Source organism: Camelus dromedarius, chromosome 15, assembly GCF_036321535.1.
Source record: "Camelus dromedarius isolate mCamDro1 chromosome 15, mCamDro1.pat, whole genome shotgun sequence".
NCBI classification, from domain to species: domain Eukaryota; kingdom Metazoa; phylum Chordata; class Mammalia; order Artiodactyla; family Camelidae; genus Camelus; species Camelus dromedarius.
This window is the reverse complement of record NC_087450.1, coordinates 45,227,258-45,245,954: the sequence shown is the minus strand read 5'-3', so window position 1 is coordinate 45,245,954 and position 18,697 is coordinate 45,227,258. Positions and strand designations below refer to the sequence as shown.

The following is an 18,697-nucleotide window of genomic DNA, read 5'->3' as shown; positions in this document are numbered from 1 at the left end:
CACTGTTTGGTCTAATATATCGTTTCCCAAAGTGTTCCTATGGTACAACTGGTGGTATGAAAGATGATTTCTGTGATACAAAAATGAACGATTTTATTTGACTAATTGTGTTTTTAACTTGCATTAAAAACTATAATCAGCCCATGAAACCTATGGGTTTGCTGTTGCTTACTTAGATCGAGACTAAAGCACTTAAACCTTAAAATTATATGAATTTAAAGAAAATTATTTTTTTTTAAATACTGCAGTTGATAAGAAGTGATGGCAAAAAGGGACGAAGGCATAGGAATGACTTGAGTTTGTGTAACAATATGCCGCTGGGGCCAAGACGCTTGGCCATACCCTGCAACCCATTAACAGAGCTACCACGGAGAGGCTGAAGTCACCACCTCTCACTTCACCAACAGAAAGCCAACTTGCCGCGGGATAAAAGGACTAGACAGGGAAACATAACTGGCCCTTGTCTGCGCCAATGGGGTTGCAGCGCGCGGGGCACAACCCCCAAGGTTAGAAGAGTCTCAAGGAGGAAGAGACTGGAACATAGCAGAATGAGGAGACTGACCCGCTACCACTCTAGGGGTGACCGTCTGCCCTTCCTCAGTCCTGGGCTTGGGGGTAGCTTTTACCACCAGCCTGTGAGTGGGGCAAGCCCAGAGTTTTCTAAGGTTGAGGACTACAGTAGGTTCGCAGAGTCCGAGGGACGCAATGTAGCAGCGCCGGGGCCGGGACACAGGATGCAGTGTTACCGACACCGCGTGGGGAAAGAAGGCAAGACCCGCGGATAGCAGAGATGGGGGATGCACGGTTGCCAGTGGATTAGGAGGTGGGGAGTATGACGGTTTCCGTAGGCGCTCAGGGACTGGAGGTCGCGATGCTGTGCAGGGGGGGGAAAGCGGAGTCGGGAGTTGGTTCCCAACATCTTAGTGCTACCAAAAAAGAAGGGGGAGGAGTAATCGCGGGGCCCCGCACACCCCACTGCGGTACACTCACCCTCACCAAAGTCCTTCCGGAAGTCCAAGTTCGAAGATGGCGCCGCCTGTCTGGTCGCCGTTTTATGACGAAATCTGGTAGCTACTCTTCGTTGACGTCCCTCACTCCCTCCCACCTCCCTGCCCCCCCCCCCCCCCGCCCTGTGCACTAGGTAAATATGTGGGCTCGGTGAGGAGTTTGTGCCCCAGGACGTTTTCTATTAGACTGGGTGTTCCACAATGCAGTGCGGCGAGCGTCCTCGAGCCCTTTTGGAGTGGGCGCAGCTCTCGGGCCTTAGTGGCGTCGGGGACGCTGCACGGCCTTATGGGAATTGCAGTGTCCTGAAGGGAAGATTGACGCCTGCGCGTTGACGGTCGTCGCGCCCCCAGGGTTCCCACGCGGTCCCTACACCAGCCTCGAGTGTAGGATCCCAGGCCTGGGTGTTGCTCCCGAGCGCTGACTCCTGGCTTTCTGTCAAGACTACCAGGCCCGTGGCGGGCAGGGCCGGGCTGATGTGAGTCTTTATCGGCAACCCCGGCGCCGTCAGAGCCGAAGACAGACTGGGAGACAAAGGAATCCTTGCCTCGGGCAGTCAGAGGACGACTATGGCTTCCGCCACGGAGCAGCCCCCAGCAGATCCAGCCACTAGTGAAGTCAAAGATGAATCCGAGACAGAAACACAATAAAAGGGGGTTTGGAAAGAGGACGGGCAGGGGAAGGAGCAGGAGTAGAAAAGCCTGGCATGGTGACGCCGTAGGAGAGTTCAGGGTGAATATATACCTGGACACGAAAGGGTTGGGGTAAACCAATCTTTCTCTTCCCAAATCTCACCTATGAAATCCCCCTGGTTCCATAAAACTTAAAAGAAAAGCATGGGAAGAGCTAGCTAAGATTTAAAAGCTGGAGCAAAAGGACTCCCATCCCATTCTCTTTAAGGGGCCTTTAAAGACAAGCCAAGGCTGTGCTGTGGCTTAGGACCGACTCCTTTGTGAGAGTGCAAAACTGGGCGCTGTTGAGGCTGCAGTTCCTCTAGTAAATCGTATCTTCAATATTTGTCCTATGGACAGCTGTCAGCTTCAAGCATTTACTTCTGTAATCAACAAATATGACTCCTCTCCACTCTGTTGCCTCAGATTAGACTATATTTGATGTGAACTATTCCAAAACCTTTTTTGTATTAATACTTGGATTTATTTTTGGAATAAGATACTCACACGGCTCAAAATTCAAAAATACAGAGTATGAAGTGAAGACTCCCTTCCACCTGTCTCCAGTCTCCTAGATCACATCCACAAAGGCAATCAGTTTTTTGTTACAGGCCCAAGACATTTTCTGTATACACATGCAAATACATGTATATCTTTTCCCCTTTTAATTCAAACAGCAGTTATACACAGTCCTGGACCTTTTAACTGAGCATACCTTGGAGGTTGTTCCGTTTCTGTACATAAAAACCTTACTTTTTGTTATGACTGCTTAGTATGTAATTGCATGGATGTAGCATAATTTAGTTAGTCCCTTGTTAATATGAATGGATATTTAGGTGGTTTCCAGTCTTTTGCAATTATAAACAAGGCTGCTATAAATAACCCTGTATCTACCTTACTTCAAATGTGCAACTATATGGCTAGCATAAATTCCTATATTAATTGCTACACCAAAGTTAGGTGCATTTGTGGTTTTGATTGATAGACAATCTTTTTTTTTTTTGATCTGTTTCTCTGCCTCTAATCTCTACCAGTTAAGTTTCTAAAGCACAGAGCTAACCCCACTGAACCTCTGCTTAACTTTGATGATTGAGTGGTAGACTCAATATTAAAAAAGAAAAAACTATGAATTCATAATGATCTTTTTAAATAAAGACAGAGAAAGCCAAAAATTCAACTACTCATTATATGCCACTGGAAGTAACCACTGATCAATTCTTGAAAACTGGCAATTAAAAGGAAAGAATTAAGCATTTATTCTGCCTTTCCAGTATGAATTGTAATTCAGAATAATAGCTGATAAGATGGAGTTCTTTATAGAAGATTATCAGCTAATAAATACGGAATGATAGAATTAGGGGAAAAATTACCATTTTGCATCCTCTAATGAGGTAATTCAGGCAACAATCAACAGTGGATGAAACCACTAAATGAGTCTGTTGGGAATCTTTAAAACACCTGGACCCACTCATCACTGAAAATGAACCAACCAACCTGATGCGAGGCAGTATGAAACACAATAAACCTAGCTTCTGGAACAAGTCAATGTCATGAGAAAAGAAGGGGGCTGGGGAGGTTGCTTTTGATTAAGAAATGTAAGACATAATAACCGAATGTAATGTAAGGATTTGTTTGGATCGTGATTCAAACAAACCAATTGTAAAAAGCCATTTTTGAGACAAGGAAATCTGATTACAGCTTGGACAACACTAAGGAAGAATTTAGTAAGTGTAATAATGATACGGTAAATTTCCATATTTTTTAAAGACACCCTGAAGTTTATAGGAGTAAAATAATGTAACGACTGGGATTTGCTCTAAGGTAACTTCAGCAAGGAAAAAAAGGGAAACAAAAAGAAAGCATTTGTAGCAAATCTTGGTAATTACTGCATTTAGTGATGGGGATTCTTTGTATAGTTCACTGTACTTCCGTGCTGCTTAAAATTTTTTAATAAAACACACACAAAGCAGATGATTCTCCTTTTTCTAGGCTAAGCACATGGTTAGACTCTCACAGTTTGGACCCAATCCAACCTACCTTTGCAGCTTTATCACTCACTCTCCACATAAGCCTCAGTTCTAGCTTTACCACACTACTTGATATTATGGAATTGGCCAATCATTGTAAGGCCTATTCTGTCTATTTCCTCTGCTGATCTGCCTTCCGGTTCTTTTCCAATTGGGAAATTTCTTATCCCTCAAGGACTAGGTCAGAGGTTACCTGTGAAGTCTTCTCCAACCTCACTAGATCTGGCATCATCCTTGGTTGCTTCCAAGGAACTCTATTCATACTATTAGTAGAATTTATCTCATTGTGTGGACATAATCTGTCTTCCTCCATCATGACTGCTACTTAATAGCAGGTAGCATAAAAATTAAGGGCAGTCTCTAGATCCAGAATGCCTGACATCACATGCCAGTTTAGCTAGTGTGTTACCTTAGGCAAGTAACTTAACCTCTCTGTGCCTTAGCTGTGTTGCCTTGGCAAATAACAACCTCTCTGTGCCTCAGTTTTCTCATTTGTAAAATCTCACTTCATAGAGTCGCATTAATCTTCCTATATGTATAAGAAAGGGACTAGAATACCTTCTGATATGCAGTAAGTACTCAATACTAAGGATACAAAGTACACGTAATCATTTAATATAAACATCAATGTATTGGTTTAGTATAAATATTAATATAATAATAATATTAAGGACAGGATTCTTCTTTGTCCTTATCATACTCCTACTCATATCAAACTCAGCGGATGGCACACAGATGCTCAATAAATGGTGTATGACTTGGATAGTTTTTGGTCTCCCTACTGACCTTCACTTTGGCCCCAAAGCACTGGCATGGAGCTAATCACTTGAGAGCATCTACATAAAGGTTTGTCTGACGTGGGGAGCACGTGCTAAGAAGGGCTGAGGAGTGTGGACTCCTAGCCTAAGTGGTGGTGATGCTAAAAGAGATAAAAGGCAGCAGAGATGCTGAGTGCAGGGAGTATGTCATTTATTGACCTCTTTCCCTCCCCACTCACTGGTCACTGCTCTTGACTCGTAGGACAACAGGCACAGAACTGCAAGGGATCATCCCCAGCTCTGTGATCACCAGATCCACCAGTTCTGGGGGGGTCACATCATAGACCAGATTTAACAACCGTAGGGATGAGTGGTTCTGCCAGTTAGCCAGGGCCACACGTTCTCCTCGCTCACACAGCAGATCATCAGGGTCATCTGCAATGGGAGGTGTACCCTTTTATGTCCTTTCATAAAACAATCTGTAGTTTAACCTCCCCTCTCCCTCCCAAATCTTCTCAGGTCCCTGGAACCATCTCTTCTGCCTCCTGGGCCTCCTTACCTAGCTCATTAGAGACAAAGGCATCAGTCTGCACACGCTCACAGAACTTGTACGTTTCACAGCAGACCAGTACTGGCACATTATGGGCCCGTGCCACCAGGGCCAGCTGTGCTGTCCCTACCCGTGACATCACAGACCCATTGGCTAGGAGGGCATGAGCTCCCAATAGCACCTTAGAAACCTATTTTGGAGAGTAGAGAGGGGAAAAAAAATGTCATGTGTGATCAATACAGAATAAGATTCCCACCTCCTACCCACGACAGCAATATTAACACAATGAGTAACAAATCTTAACGATGGCCCTTGGAAAACACTTGACATTGATCCATAGGACCACCCACAGGAAAACTAAACTCTGAAGTTACTTTTGTCCTGTTCCCTTCTAAAGATTGCTAGTTTAATATAATGTTTTGTAATAGCTAGACATGTTGTATAATATGCCATAGATGTTTTTCCTACTAAACACGGCTATAAAACTCTAATATTTCTAAATAATCACAATGTTGGGAAACTGAGATAATGTCTATCATTATAACACCCTTTTACTCCAACTTTGGAGACCCTTTCCTCTGCCCTCACCTCTGGGAGCACATAGGAAGCTGCAGGAATCAGCAGGTAGGAGGCAGGGACCCCAGCACGGACCAGAGAACGTAGCGTATGCTTTCCCTCCAGCCGTGGCCGGCTGTCCACCACTACCACCCGAAACCGCCGGCCCTCAGCCCAAGCCTCCTGAAGAATTCGTGATACCAGAGATGAGCTGGAGTGAATGGAGAGGAGGATTCAGTTATAAATGTCACTAACTGATGATCAGCTCATTCTTGAAGGGCAAAGGGGCAGTCCCTTCTTCAGATCACTTCACTCCCCAATTTTCTCAGCCATAGGGCCTGGCCCATACCATCCATATACCAGGATCACATCTCCATTACTGATCTTCTTATAAGCAAACCGTGAAATTGCCTGAGCTGCAAGCACAATCTTCTCTTGCACGTATCGATCGATGGCTGCTTGAAGTTCTGACTTAGCCTAAATGAAGTAAGATACTTAGAGGACAAGAAATGGACACATTTTTTCCCTCAGATTCTTGAATATATGTCTAATGATGGGCCTAAAGGGGGCCCAGGTCACATCGTCCAACCACCTCCTTAACCCTTGACGAGGCAGACCAGAGCGTGGCCCCTTCCTGGGAGTCCTGAACATGTTTCTAGCTCTATCCCCCGGGTGCATGCCTTGCTCATTCCTCATACTCATCACCTCCTCTTCCCGCTTGGAGCTGCTCACACCCGTGATCTCTTTGTTAAGGAACTTGATGGCGTTGTACATGCTCGCTGACAAGGGACGGCACTGAGTCAGGAAGCTACAACAACAACACCTTACATTTGTGCAACTCTTCACAACTCACAAAGCTTTCACATTCAAAAACATTTCTTAAAAAAGAAGACAGAAAACAGGAAAGTGAAAATTGAGGTAGAAGAGCAAGAAAACAGGTCTAAGAAAAGGACTGAGCAAGGTGGGAGATGGGAGTAGACATGCAGTGGTTCTCCTTACCTGAAGTAGGGCTTCAGTTTATTCACTAGGTCCCTTGAGAGTTCTTCACTGGGAGGTGTTGTGTAGTCCTGAATCACCTATAGGGGGACACAAACTGATCAGCAAAATGCCCTCTAAGAAGAGTCTCTGAAAGGGGGATAGGGTTAGCTTCACTGAGCAAAGTCTTCCGAGGGTGGAGTCATTCCCTCTTCCCCCCAGAAATTACTTTGGCTGAGAGAAGCCGGGGTAGTGGTGGGGAAGATGAGGCTGGGTCATAAGAGGGAACAGGGCGGGACATACCTGCTGCAAGGCACGAAGCAGGGCAATACACCGGGCATTGGAGCCACTGACCAGGCCCTGGGAGTACTGCAGGCCGAGCCGCACCATGGCTGGGTGGATCACAGAGGATGGGATGCTGATGGGATGGCGGTGTCACATACTTTGCAAGGGAACTTGAGCACCTACTGCCCACCCGCCCCCGATGAAAAGGAACTCCCTTCACTAGCACAGACACCCCCACTTCCTCTAGTTCTGCCTTGTGTTCATGCTTCTTCCCACAGATCCTATCTCAGGTTTCCAGTCACTTTCAAAACAGTTAATGAAACTTCTCGAACTTAAAAGCTATTAAAATTTCATAAGATCCTACCTCATAAACTGGGTCAGAGAGTTTTGTCTGCTGTACTGGGGTAGGTGGGAGAAGAGACTGACTTTGGATCCATAATCCTTTCGTGTAGGAACCTTGACAAAACAGAGGAATAGGACCAACAGCCCAGAGTTTACAACTATGGGATGATGCTGGGAAGGAAGTAAACAATCAGTCCTCATTGACCCAAATACCCGTTTTTTCCAGGATCCCACTTTGCCCCAAGCAACTTTCCTCCCTCTATCCCATCTCCCTAGGCTCTTTCTGGCCACACATCAAAGCCACTTCCTACCTGCTGTCGCTCTGGTTTTTTAACAAGCCTTCTCAGAAGTGTGAGTTCATCAGCCTGAGCGTGTTCAGGTAGACGCTTCACTTCTAGAAGACAACAATCATGTTTTCAAGACACTGTAGGTGATAAGGAGAAGTTTACTTTCAGGGCATAAAGGACACCAAGAAAAATTTGATTCGGGGTGGGAAGACAGGTGAGAAAGAAGTATTAGAAGAAACAGGGGTAGGATGAGGTTGAGGACAGAATTGTGAACTCTGGGGACCAAGGTGAAGAATAGGAGAGGAGAGCTGTTTTGCTGTGGGGAAGCCTGAGCTAACATAGGAATGAGGATCAACAAAGATCTTGAAATGAAGGGAAGATACCTGAGGGGGTTTCTCCAGCTGGGCTGGGGCAGGCCTGAGGAGGTGGCCCTCCTTGTTCTCCTTTTCTTGCCTGTTTCAGGGCCCGCTCAGCCTCCTGCTTCGCCCGACGTTCAGCTCGAAGTTCAGCTTTACTCCGACCTGCTGGAACTTTCTCCTTGACAGGGCCCAACTGACTGTCCAGCCTTGGCAGGTCTTTGGTCTGGCCTACTAAAGGTAGCAGGAAGAAGTGCTCCAGCCCCAGGTAGGTAATATCTATGCCCAGCCAAAGCTTCTCTTCCTGTTTATCTAAACTTCTTCTCTCTTCACTTGCTCAAACCAACTTTGTCCTATCTCTCCCTCTTCTCTCCCACCATATTCCTTTACCAGCTCCACACCCAGCCCTTTAAAAGAGCCGCCGCACCTTGACACTGGGCTACAGATACAGCAGGGGCAGTTTCTGGTTCTGCCCCCTTTTCCTCCTTGCGTTTCTTCTTCTGCTGTTTCTTTTCTTTCCGAAGCTGCAGCTTCTCTTCTTGGGTCATCTCCCTCCCTCCTGCCTAAGACACAGACATAGAATAATGCTCTTCCCCAACAATTCCAAAAATGAATAAACAATACTGAATACTTACAAGATTCCCACAAGGTCCTTAATCCTCCCTGTCACCGGCTACCTGTTAAAAGCTTACAACCCACAGAAATCAAAGCTTCTCCTCCAGGGTCAGAATCATACCGTTAGGGTTGAAAAAAACTCTGTAAAATCTCCCGACTTTACTGAGAAATAAAGTGAAGCGGGGATGAAGGCTGTGGAGGAATCAAGTACACAGCCTACTGCGTAGCGCTTAACAGGTGATTTAGGAGGGCACCCTCACTTACCCCAGGCCCAGGAGCAAGCTCCGCCTTCATCCCAGATCCCGAGTCTGCATTAGAAAACAGGGCACAAAGTGAGCCGGACAGACTCCGGGAGGGTTTAGGGGGACTCGTACTCCGCGCAGCTGGCCGCTGGGTCGGCATGACCACGGCTCCGCCACCAGGTGGGAGGCGAGCCAAGGATCCGCGTGGGGACGCAGTGCGCGACAAGATCAAAGGGGAGGGGGAGGGGGAGAGAAGGGAGAACGCACCATTCCCGCGGGAACAGGCCAGTGGGTGGCGCGGAGTGCGCCCGAGGCAGTACGGGCCAGAGAACGGCGTGGCGCGGGAACCGAACGACAGGGCCCAGAGGGGCTCAGAGCCCAGCAATAGCCATCCGGAGCCCGTCAGCTCGCGTACCTGCTTATGTGCCCGGCCCTTCACTCACCCTCGCGAACAGCCACAGCCACGGCAGCCATCACCCTCCGTCCTAAGCTCCGCCCGCCGCGGTCCCAGGGACTACAGCGCCCCCTGGGCCGACACCCGCGGCGAGCAGCCCCAAGGACTACAAGCCCCGACATGCACTGGGGCGCCGTCGAGGGCTACGGGTCGCGATAAGCGCCATCTCAGCTTTGGGCTTGCAGTCCCGACAGTCAACGCAAGCCGTTTGGACTACAGATCCCAGGATACCGGGGGCGCTACGCCTCAGAGCCGACGTCCCTTCCCACCCTTCCCACCTCCGATCCCAAACCCCCCCAAAATGGCGAGCGAGGCTGCGGGGACGCCCTGAGTAGCGGAGGCGAGCGTGCAAAGCCGCTGCGGCCCTCACAGTCCGGAGCCCGGCCGGGCCCTGCCGCAGGGAACATGCACTTTTCCATTCCTGAAACCGAGTCCCGCAGCGGGGACAGCGGCGGCTCCGCCTACGTGGTGAGGAGCGGCCGGAGCCCGGCGGGGCAGGGGCGGGGATAACGGGCCGGAGCCCTGAGTGGCCTCCGAGGTCTGGCCACCACCTTTCGGGCCTGGGTCACAGGCCGCCGACCCCGACGGCCTCACCGGGAGCTTGTATTACATCTCATATTCGTCCAGAGATCGCCCCAGCTCCTGTAGGTCCTTTGTTTGGCCGCGTCGCCTACCCCGGCTGGGCCGCGGCGACTTGGCGGGCCTCCTGGTGAGGAAGACTGCAGCTCGAGCGCACGGGGTTCCCTCTCGACTGGTCCTTCCGCTTTTGGACCTGGCTCCGGGGAAAACAGACTGGCAAACATTTGGAAGATCTCGGCACGTTACTCAGGAAGAGCTGTGCCAAGCAACTTCCGGCCAGGGTTCTCAAGGGGGTCGCCCAGACCGCGCGACCCTAAAATGCTTGCCTGCTTTTGTGTCCTCAGGCCTATAACATTCACGTGAATGGAGTTCTGCACTGTCGGGTGCGCTACAGCCAGCTCCTGGGGCTGCACGAGCAGGTGGGACTAGCACCCCTGCCTTGAGGCAGCTTCAAGCCTTTTCCTACACCTGGGCATCAGTGTTTCCATTTTCCCCCTCGTCGCTTTCCCGTAGGATGTAGTTCCCCTTTAATCACTGCCACAGGGGAGGATCTGGTGCTTTATCTTATCGTCTGACATTTCCGGGGAACTCCCTATGAAGCTTAATGTCTGCCACTCTTAACTGCTCCTCCCTATACTCACGTCCTCCTTCCTGCTTCTCTGCTCCCATCTTACACAGCCTGTACACTGCCTTTGCCTGTGCATGGAGGAAACGACAACCTTCCTCCCTCCGCTGCCAAAACATCCTTCTGTCATCTGAGCTGCAACTTGAAACTCTTTTCCCTGCTCATACAAACCATTCACCAATTTCCTTCTGTGTTCCTTGACTCACCTGAGTGGGTGTAGGTGTTTCATTTATTCTTATGTGTCTGTGATGTAATGTTTCTCTGTTCTCACCAGATTGTGAGCTCTGTTTAACTTGATACAGAGTCCTGGTTCTACTGATAACTAGTTGTGCAACCCTGAGCAAGTTCCCTGATTTCTTTGGGCCTCAGTTTCCACAACTGAAAAATGGATTCCTTGATCTGCAAAGTCCCTTTAAGTCCTAAGATACTTTGTGAACATACTTAGCTATTACTTAACTGTTTGTACACATAAACTTCCCTTACAAAGCCCTTTGCTTGCTGTGAGGGTTCAATGAACAAAGCCTTGCTTGATAATCAAGGGGTTCCCTAGGCCCTGGCCTAAACAAACCCTCCCTATGCTGTGAAGGGGCTGATTTATACACTGTAGACCAGAAAGAACAGCTCCCTTGGGATGCTGCCTCTGCCAAAGGAATCATTTCCTGGATGACCAGGGTAGGCAGGGGAGCAGGGACTGAGGAGAGGGAAGGGGAGCCCAAGAGAACATTTTGAGTGTGGAGTGCCTCTTCTCATTTGCTGTGTTGTGTGAAGAGTTGTATCTCTTTCTCCAAATAGCTTCGGAAGGAATATGGGGCCAATGTGCTTCCTGCATTTCCCCCAAAGAAGCTTTTCTCTCTGACACCTGCCGAGGTAGAACAGAGGAGAGAGCAGTTAGAGAAGTACATGCAAGCTGGTGAGTGGTTGGAGGGGACTTTAGGCTGACACTGTTCTATAGAAAGTTCTAAAGTAATTTCTAGATCTGGGAAGCCTCTTGTTTGGTCTATTATTTAATTAGCAAAAGTAAATAGCAGGCAAGGATGCTCTAGGTACTAGGAAAGCATTTTGGGCACTGACATCTATGAGAAATAGTAGTATAACACTAAATAGTCTTAAAGCAATTTCGATCAGTGGGGAGAACTTAATTTGTATGATGTACTTTAGGTGAACCTTATTCCCTAGTTTTGTAGACTGGACTCACCTACATAGTAGCCAAGGGCAGGGCAGGTGAAGAATTTATGCAAACAATGAGTGAGGTGAGGCCAACTGGGAGATGTGGCAGGCCACCATCAGCCCAGGAAATGAGGTCTGGGGGACAAACCAAGAAGAGAGTTGGGGGAAGCCAAGAGAAAATCCTAAGTTACTAGAACATCATTCTCTTGTCCCCACAGTTCGGCAAGACCCATTGCTTGGGAGCAGTGAGACCTTCAATAGTTTCCTGCGTCGGGCACAGCAGGTAAGGGTTTGGGTAGGACAAAGATTTAAGGGAAAGATTTCTCTGTAGGGCCACATTTCAATGAGGTGGCTACAGGAGAGTCACCCTGGCACCTTTTTTTTAATGGAAAGGGGCTTCTGCTGTACCAATTAAATCAAGGAAACCCAACCTGTAATTAAGCAGATGAGAATAAAGGCACCAGAGGGACCTAGAAGTAGAGAGTTGGGAAGGGGTCAGAGCTGGATGGTGGACATGTTGTTAACAAGGAGGTGCCAACCATTTCTGTGTATGCTCACAACCAGGAGACACAGCAGGTCCCCACAGAAGAGGTCTCCTTGGAAGTGCTGCTCAGCAACGGGCAGAAAGTTCTGGTCAATGTGCTAACTTCCGATCAGACTGAGGACGTCCTGGAGGTGAGGTGCTTGTTTTGCATTGCCCCTCCTACCCCCTGCACCCCAGGGTCCCAGGCTTGGGGTGATTGGAACCACCCAGTATAATGAGCGTACTTCCTTCCCTGTCCCCAGGCTGTGGCTGCAAAGCTGGATCTTCCAGATGATTTGATTGGATACTTTAGTCTCTTTCTAGTTCGAGAAAAAGAGGATGGAGCCTTTTCGTGTGAGTTTCTCTGGACTTTACAGCTTTGCTCTGTTTCCAGTAGTGAATTTGCCTCCCTGTCTCCCCTAGTAATGTGGCATTTCCTCAGGGCTTCTGTCTTGATTTCCCTCTCCTGAGTCTCATGACTTCTTTTTTTTTTTTAAATCATAGTTGTACGGAAGTTGCAAGAGTTTGAGCTGCCTTATGTGTCTGTTACCAGTCTTCGGAGTCAAGAGTATAAGATTGTGCTAAGGAAGAGGTCAGGCTGGGCTTGGAGGAGGGAGGTGCTGGATTGCATTATGGGGCCATGTACTGAGACAGAATAATCTGGACAAGTGGGTAGTGCTGGGTGTTTCTACCAGGCCTCTCAAGTTTCCTCCCACTGTATCACCATTGGCCTGATAGTTCGAGATTGCTCCTGTTTTGCCCCTTTTCCATTCTACCTTTTGCCTTCCCCCAGCTTAGCCCCATTACCCCTTTCCACCCCTTGGCCTCACAGTTATTGGGACTCTGCCTATGATGACGATGTCATGGAGAACCGGGTTGGCCTGAACCTGCTTTATGCTCAGGTGAGCTTGGAGCTGCCTCAGAACCCTTCCCCTGAGAATGATTCTGAATGTCCCACTCAACCAAAAAAATTCTTTCATGTCTTTACTCCCAGTTCATGGGGAAGTTCCTAGACTACTCTCAGGGCATTTGGCACAACCTCTACTCTCCCTACTTTGTAAGCTGATATGGTCAAGGACTCAATGCTCAGATGTAGGGTTAGGGGTCAGGCTGGCCAGAGATAACTGGACACTTTCTTTGGACTTCTGACTGGGAGCCCTGAACCACCCTGCCCTTGTCTCCACTGTAGACAGTATCAGACATTGAGCGTGGGTGGATCCTGGTCACCAAGGAGCAGCACCGACAGCTCAAATCACTGCAAGAGAAGGTCTCCAAGAAAGAGGTGAGCCCTGCCTCCCTGTCTCCCTCCAAGGGAGGTCTGGTCTGCCCTACTTCCCCTCCTGACCCATCCTACATGGCGACTGGGTTTCAGTTCCTGCGGCTGGCCCAGACACTGCGGCACTACGGCTACTTGCGCTTTGATGCTTGTGTGGCTGACTTCCCGGAGAAGGACTGTCCGGTGGTGGTGAGCGCAGGCAACAGTGAACTCAGCCTCCAGCTCCGCCTGCCTGGCCAGCAACTCCGTGAAGGCTCCTTCCGGGTCACCCGCATGCGATGCTGGCGGGTCACTTCCTCTGTGAGTTGGGGTAGGAGGGGAAGGCCTTTGGGATGGAGGCCTGGCAAGGCTTGAGTTTCAGGGAGAGAGGCAGATTGCACTCAGCCAAATTTCCCTTCGTCTCCCAGGTGCCATTGCCTAGTGGAGGCACAAGCAGCCCAGGCCGGGGCCGAGGTGAAGTACGCCTGGAACTGGCTTTTGAATACCTCATGAGCAAGGACCGGCTCCAGTGGGTCACCATCACCAGCCCCCAGGTGTGAGCCCACCCTCAGGCCTCCTCTGGAGCCCATTGCACCATCTCTCTTAGATACCCAAGTTTAGGGCTTCCAGGACTCCATGTGAGTGGGAGCCCTTGTCTTAGGGGTGCTGGGCTCAGGATGACACTCTAGTCAGGCTGAGCTCGCTCCTTGTCCCCAGGCTATCATGATGAGCATCTGCTTGCAGTCCATGGTAGATGAACTGATGGTGAAGAAATCCGGTGGCAGTATCAGGAAGGTAAGTACAAGTGTGGACCAAGCACCTAGTGGTTGTGCTCTCCCTGCCTTTTGTCCTAGGTGTGATGCTTCTCCTGAGAGGGAGGGGGAGGGATTGGGATCCCAAAGAGAGTGAACCCACCCTTATCAGCATCTCATCTCCATCCTCAGATGCTGCGCCGGCGGGTAGGAGGCACTCTGAGACGCTCAGACAGCCAGCAAGCAGTGAAGTCCCCACCACTGCTTGTAAGTACTTCTCCCTGGTCAGTAACCCAGCCCCCAGCCCCCAGCCTGTGCCTCACCTCCCCCAGTGAATCCCTGACACTTCTGCTTCCTCTTCCTCAGGAGTCACCTGATGCCAGCCGGGAGTCCATGGTCAAACTCTCAGTGAGTTTCCCACGAGGGTTGGTGAGGTTGGTGTTTGTAGGGGATTTCAGGGAGGCTTGAGCCCTCTGACCCCCCACCCTGCCTTTATTACAGAGCAAGCTGAGTGCCGTGAGCTTGCGGGGGATTGGCACTCCCAGTACAGATGCCAGTGCCAGTGATGTCCACGGCAATTTCGCCTTCGAGGGCATTGGAGATGAGGATCTGTGATCTCCAGTGCTTGGATGTCTGCCCACTATCCCGGAGGAATGTTTAGAAACTTGCCCTGTGCCTGCATCCCCCAAGCCGGGGGTATCTTCCTTTCTATCTTCCTCTTTTCTCCTCTTGGCCAGGGGCCTCCCCCTCTTCCCCACCCTGAGGCTGGCTACACACAGGATCGTCCCCTCTTTTCAGAGCTGGCCCTCAATGCCAAATTAGCATTTAGTATTTTGCACAAAGTCCACGGGACCATGGCTACCTGCCTGGGGAGGAACTATAGCTCCCCCAAGGCTGCTTCTGGCTTCTTGGGGCCATGAGCCAAGGGGATGGGCAGAGGTCTGTGTATGGTCTGGCCCAGCTCCCCCTCATTAAACTCAGCCTGACTGCTGCCTACCTCCGGTTCCCTCTCACTGCCCCTGCTCCTCCCATCCCAGCATGGACTGCTATGCTAAGGGTGAGGCCGAGCTGTGCTTGCCATTGCCAACTCAGCATAGACATGGCTTTGTTAGTGTCTCCTTTATTATAAAGCACTGAAATAAGTTAAATAAACAGGTGTGAGGCTGGGCAGTCCCCCAGCCAGTTCCTCCACTGCCCCTGGGAGCAGTGGAGGTGAATGCAGGGCCCTTCCCACTGAGCTTATGATGTGCATCAGTCAAGGCAAGGCCCCCTGGTCCATATGGGCCCCCTGCCCATGGGGTTTGGGCTGGTCCATATAGTGCCTAGGTTAGTCTGTGAGGAGCCCCTGGCCAGCGGGGGAGGAAGAAGGTGGCTTCTGGTCCATCTGTATAAAACATACAGGAGGGTCAGGGCTAATCCGCAGAGCCTGGGGGAGAAAGACCTAGTTCAGGGTGAGTCTGTATGGAGAGCACGGTTACCAGTGGCACCCAGGGCTGTTGCACCCCGAGAGCTCAAAACAGAGGGGGGACTGTGAGGTGGGGCCCAGCCCTCAGAGGCAGAGAGGCCAGGCCCTCCTGCCCCACCATGGCCATGCACCTTCTGGTGGCGTTTGTAGTTGTCCCAGTGGCCTGTGGTGTAGGCGCAGGTGGCACAGCGGAAGGGCTTCTCGCCTGTGTGCCGCAGCATGTGGCGTTTGAGGTTCATGCTCTGGTTGCAGCTGTAGTTGCAAAGGCTACATCGAAAAGGTTTGTCCCCAGAGTGGATTCGACCGTGACGCTTGAGGTTGGCCAGGTTGCCACAGGCATAGGGGCAGAGGGGGCACTTGTAGGGCTTCTCTCCTGTGTGGACACGCTGGTGCCGCTTCAGGTTATCCAGGTGAGCAGAGGCATAGGGACAGCGGGCACAGCGGAAGGGCTTCTCACCACTGTGTGTCTTCATGTGCCGGGCCAAGTGGTTGGGATAGTGAGTGGCAAAGGGGCAGAGGCTACAGGCAAAGCCTTTGTCACTGGGGCCCTGTGGTCCCCCACTGGCACCCCCTCCAGCCTCTCCTTGCATGCAGCGCCCACACATGGCAGCTCCCAGCCGACTACCCTCCCCCTCCTCCAGCTCTTGTCCACAGTTCCGGCAGGTCCAAGGGAACAGCAGCTCTGGCAGTGGTTCTGATCCAGTCCCACACAGGCCCTCCCCTTCACCCCGCAGCTGCCCACAGTCCGGCAGGAAACTTGCACCACCTGGTGGCACATGGAGGCTCAAATCTGGAAGCAACAGAGCATCTGTGGGAACAACGAGACCTGCACTATGAATCCAAGTACTCCTAAGGCCACCCACCCATGTCCCAGGTTCTTTGGTCCCTGGCTTTTTACCTTCAGGTGGCCGGGGCACTGCCCCCTCCTGCTCTGTGGGACTGGGAGGCCGAGTTGGACGTGGAGCACAGCAGCGGAAGCCACAGGTCGGGCAGGGAGGAGTGGGGGGCCCTGCATGGGTGCGCTGATGCCGCCTCAGGTTGCCCAGGCTGCTGCAGGCAAAGGGGCAGTGGGGACAGCGGTAGGGCTTCTCGCCAGTGTGGGTACGGGTATGTCGCGTCAGGTTGACGAGCTGGGCTGAGGCGTAGGGGCAGCGGCCACAGCGGAACGGCTTCTCCCCGCTGTGTGTCTGCATGTGCCGCTTCAGGTGGCTCGAGTAGTGGGACACGAAGGCGCAGAGGCGGCATGAGTATAGTAGCCGTGGGGGCAGCGGGGGCCCCCCACCCGGCCCTCCTGGCCCACAACACGGCCCCTCACCTGTCAGCCCCCCACACAGCTGGCAGGCTGGGCCTGGCCTCTCACCCCTGGCCTCCCCTGGACCCCTGGCTGGCTCCTCAACTTCACTCTCCGTGCTTAGTGCCCGGCCGCCCCCAGACTCGTCGTCGCTCAGCCCGTAGGGAAGCCCAGGCCTGGCCCCCAGAGAGTCTCCTGGTGAGACAGACATGAGAAGAGACATCAACACAGGGTAGGACCAGGCTCCAAATTCCCTTTCTCGCTTGTGGTCTCCCTACTTGCTTGGATCCACCCTTCGCTTCAGAGATCCTAAAAATTCAATGTGAATTATCTACCTCTGAGCCTGGACTGACCTACTGATGACAGTTATATATAAGTCCAGTGAAAGGAAAAAGATCATGGGTTCACAGTGGAATCAATAATTAAGTAATTAACTGATTCTTGGGATAAGAAAGTAAAAATACACAAGACAGACACCTGAGATTTTTTTCTAAGCTACATACAGCACGGTCTCTTGCAGCTGATGATAAAATAAAAATTATTTGGAGGGAAAAGGAAAGAGTAATGCATGTAATATCACTCTTAAGCCTAAAGGATGGATTCTCTTTTTCACGTGGATTCCCTCAGTGACTCAAAAACACCTTTGTAAGTGGCATAAGTGGTTAAGGAGTGCAGCAAATTAGGATGGGGTGATGCTAAGATCACAGGGAAGAGGAACGTGGAAGGCTACTTAAGGGTAGAGACTAAAACTTCAACACAGAAGGGGCTTATGCTGCAGGTAAAAGAGTTAGATTAGACAGTACTAGATTACTAGCTTTAATGAGGTTGCTTCCTTGAACTTTTTAAAAGTAAACTCATATAAGGAATGAGCTAAGGAGTGGGGCAAGGTTATTAAAAAAGCATTTACTTTTAACCAGTTGCTCTATGTGATTCTGCCACTGTCCACTTCATACCACCTCTGGACCAGGCCCCAGGACTACCTCTCAACAAAGTTATGGACCAATAGGCAAATGAAGAGATCTAGCTCAAATCTAAACTAAAGCAGCCCTAGGTTGTGGTAGGAAACGGTGTTTTGCTTACTGGCACTAACCCCTAAACCGCCACCTAAAGGCTGGGGTTAAAGCAGTCATTATTCCTTAACTAATTCCCCCAAACCCACCTTCAGAGTCTCTCTCGAAGCTCATGAGCTGGTCGCTGTTGCCGTCACCTTCCTCCTCTTCCTCTTCCTCTTCCTCCTCAAACTCCAGATCCTGGCCTAGTAGCAAATCACTTTCCAATACCAGGGCCCCAGGTCCTTCGTCGAGGGAATCTTCGGTATCCACTGAAGAGGGGAAGGGGCTTGAAGATTCCCCCTCAGGAACCGTGCCCATCATCCGCACCCAGCGAGCCCGCCCTCGCAGACCGTACTTCCCACACTCGTAGACCCTCTCGGGTTCCCTTAGTAGGAAACTAGGAGACCACATCGCCCACCTCATCCCTCAAGAGTCCCCCCTCCACCCCGACCTGAACCCACGCCACTGACCCCACCCCTGCTCCTCCCCACCTCGAAGCCCCTGACCCCTGACCTTTGACCCCCTCGCATTTCACGGGCTGCGGGTGGCTCTGCTTCCTTCGGGGCATCGTGACCGGCTCCAGCCCGACGCGCCTCCGGCCTGCGGCCGCCCGGCCCCGCCCCTCCCAATTCGGCCCGCCCGCTGTTCCTTTCAGGGCCCACGAGCCGCCCCCATGCAGCGGCGCGGGCCCCGGGCAGCCCCCGGCGCCGGCCCCGGCGCCCAGCTCAGGCCGCTCCCGCTGCCGCCGCCGCCACCGCCGCGTCCATTCATGGAGCCCCCTACCCCCCCTACGGAGACCAGCTGGTACCTCCGTACTCCCTTCCGCTTCCGCTGCCGCAGAGCCACACGGGACGCGTAGTCCGTGG

The 18,697-nt window shown here is 51.1% G+C and overlaps 4 protein-coding genes across 11 annotated transcripts in view; 1 reads left to right on the top strand and 3 right to left on the bottom strand.

The window, feature by feature from the left end:
• GTF3C2 (general transcription factor IIIC subunit 2) overlaps positions 1–1,080 on the bottom strand; it is a 32,836-nt gene extending 31,756 nt beyond the window's left edge. For all 3 annotated transcript variants that reach the window (XR_010384252.1, XM_064494657.1, XM_010991243.3), the window contains exon 1: positions 991–1,080. The gene's annotated coding sequence lies outside the window, so the exon portion shown is untranslated. The remainder of the gene's footprint in view (positions 1–990) is intronic.
• Positions 1,081–4,655: 3,575 nt separating this feature from the next.
• On the bottom strand, positions 4,656–9,191 carry EIF2B4 (eukaryotic translation initiation factor 2B subunit delta). 5 transcript variants are annotated; one of them, XM_010991244.3, is made up of 13 exons: positions 9,112–9,191; positions 8,691–8,734; positions 8,239–8,374; positions 7,839–8,045; positions 7,480–7,562; positions 7,191–7,282; positions 6,845–6,959; positions 6,566–6,642; positions 6,272–6,374; positions 5,916–6,043; positions 5,600–5,777; positions 5,021–5,201; positions 4,656–4,896 (listed from the first exon to the last, which is right to left on the bottom strand). In XM_010991244.3, exons 1-13 carry the CDS (start codon positions 9,140–9,142, stop codon positions 4,697–4,699), a joined length of 1,575 nt encoding a protein of 524 aa, XP_010989546.2. In that variant the 5' UTR covers positions 9,143–9,191; the 3' UTR covers positions 4,656–4,696. The 5 variants fall into 5 exon arrangements, with proteins under 5 accessions (XP_010989546.2, XP_031322619.1, XP_031322618.1 ...); XM_031466759.2 differs by having other exon boundaries at positions 7,839–8,042; XM_031466758.2 differs by lacking the exon at positions 9,112–9,191 and having other exon boundaries at positions 7,839–8,042; positions 8,691–8,890.
• A 113-nt stretch (positions 9,192–9,304) lies between these two features.
• SNX17 (sorting nexin 17) lies at positions 9,305–15,019 on the top strand. The gene is made up of 15 exons (XM_010991247.3): positions 9,305–9,590; positions 10,046–10,120; positions 11,119–11,236; positions 11,712–11,776; positions 12,058–12,168; positions 12,280–12,370; positions 12,521–12,608; positions 12,849–12,918; positions 13,206–13,298; positions 13,389–13,592; positions 13,700–13,825; positions 13,989–14,066; positions 14,216–14,290; positions 14,390–14,431; positions 14,525–15,019. The coding sequence occupies exons 1-15, from the start codon at positions 9,528–9,530 to the stop codon at positions 14,636–14,638; spliced, it is 1,413 nt and encodes a 470-aa protein (XP_010989549.1). The 5' UTR covers positions 9,305–9,527; the 3' UTR covers positions 14,639–15,019.
• Positions 15,020–15,127: 108 nt separating this feature from the next.
• On the bottom strand, positions 15,128–18,577 carry ZNF513 (zinc finger protein 513). 2 transcript variants are annotated; one of them, XM_010991246.3, is made up of 4 exons: positions 18,345–18,577; positions 17,939–18,100; positions 16,387–16,974; positions 15,128–16,296 (listed from the first exon to the last, which is right to left on the bottom strand). In XM_010991246.3, exons 1-4 carry the CDS (start codon positions 18,397–18,399, stop codon positions 15,470–15,472), a joined length of 1,632 nt encoding a protein of 543 aa, XP_010989548.3. In that variant the 5' UTR covers positions 18,400–18,577; the 3' UTR covers positions 15,128–15,469. The 2 variants fall into 2 exon arrangements, with proteins under 2 accessions (XP_010989548.3, XP_064350726.1); XM_064494656.1 differs by lacking the exon at positions 18,345–18,577 and having other exon boundaries at positions 17,939–18,283.
• Between the last annotated feature and the right edge of the window lie 120 nt (positions 18,578–18,697).

What these genes read in the sequence shown, in the direction of transcription:
- ZNF513 (XM_064494656.1), bottom strand. Translation starts at nt 18,254, where the DNA reads ATGAGGTGGGCGATGTGGTCTCCTAGTTTCCTACTAAGGGAACCCGAG. An exon ending in CTTCGAGAGAGACTCTGAAG is followed by an intron (nt 16,975 to 17,938) that starts GTGGGTTTGGGG and finishes CTGTCTCACCAG; the next exon opens with GAGACTCTCTGGGGGCCAGG. An exon ending in AGTGCCCCGGCCACCTGAAG is followed by an intron (nt 16,297 to 16,386) that starts GTAAAAAGCCAG and finishes TTGTTCCCACAG; the next exon opens with ATGCTCTGTTGCTTCCAGAT.
- SNX17 (XM_010991247.3), top strand. Translation starts at nt 9,528, where the DNA reads ATGCACTTTTCCATTCCTGAAACCGAGTCCCGCAGCGGGGACAGCGGC. An exon ending in TCCTGCGTCGGGCACAGCAG is followed by an intron (nt 11,777 to 12,057) that starts GTAAGGGTTTGG and finishes GCTCACAACCAG; the next exon opens with GAGACACAGCAGGTCCCCAC. An exon ending in AAGATTGTGCTAAGGAAGAG is followed by an intron (nt 12,609 to 12,848) that starts GTCAGGCTGGGC and finishes TTGGCCTCACAG; the next exon opens with TTATTGGGACTCTGCCTATG.
- EIF2B4 (XM_031466757.2), bottom strand. Translation starts at nt 8,828, where the DNA reads ATGCCGACCCAGCGGCCAGCTGCGCGGAGTACGAGTCCCCCTAAACCC. An exon ending in TGCTTCGTGCCTTGCAGCAG is followed by an intron (nt 6,643 to 6,844) that starts GTATGTCCCGCC and finishes GTCCCCCTATAG; the next exon opens with GTGATTCAGGACTACACAAC. An exon ending in CTTTGTCTCTAATGAGCTAG is followed by an intron (nt 4,897 to 5,020) that starts GTAAGGAGGCCC and finishes CTCCCATTGCAG; the next exon opens with ATGACCCTGATGATCTGCTG.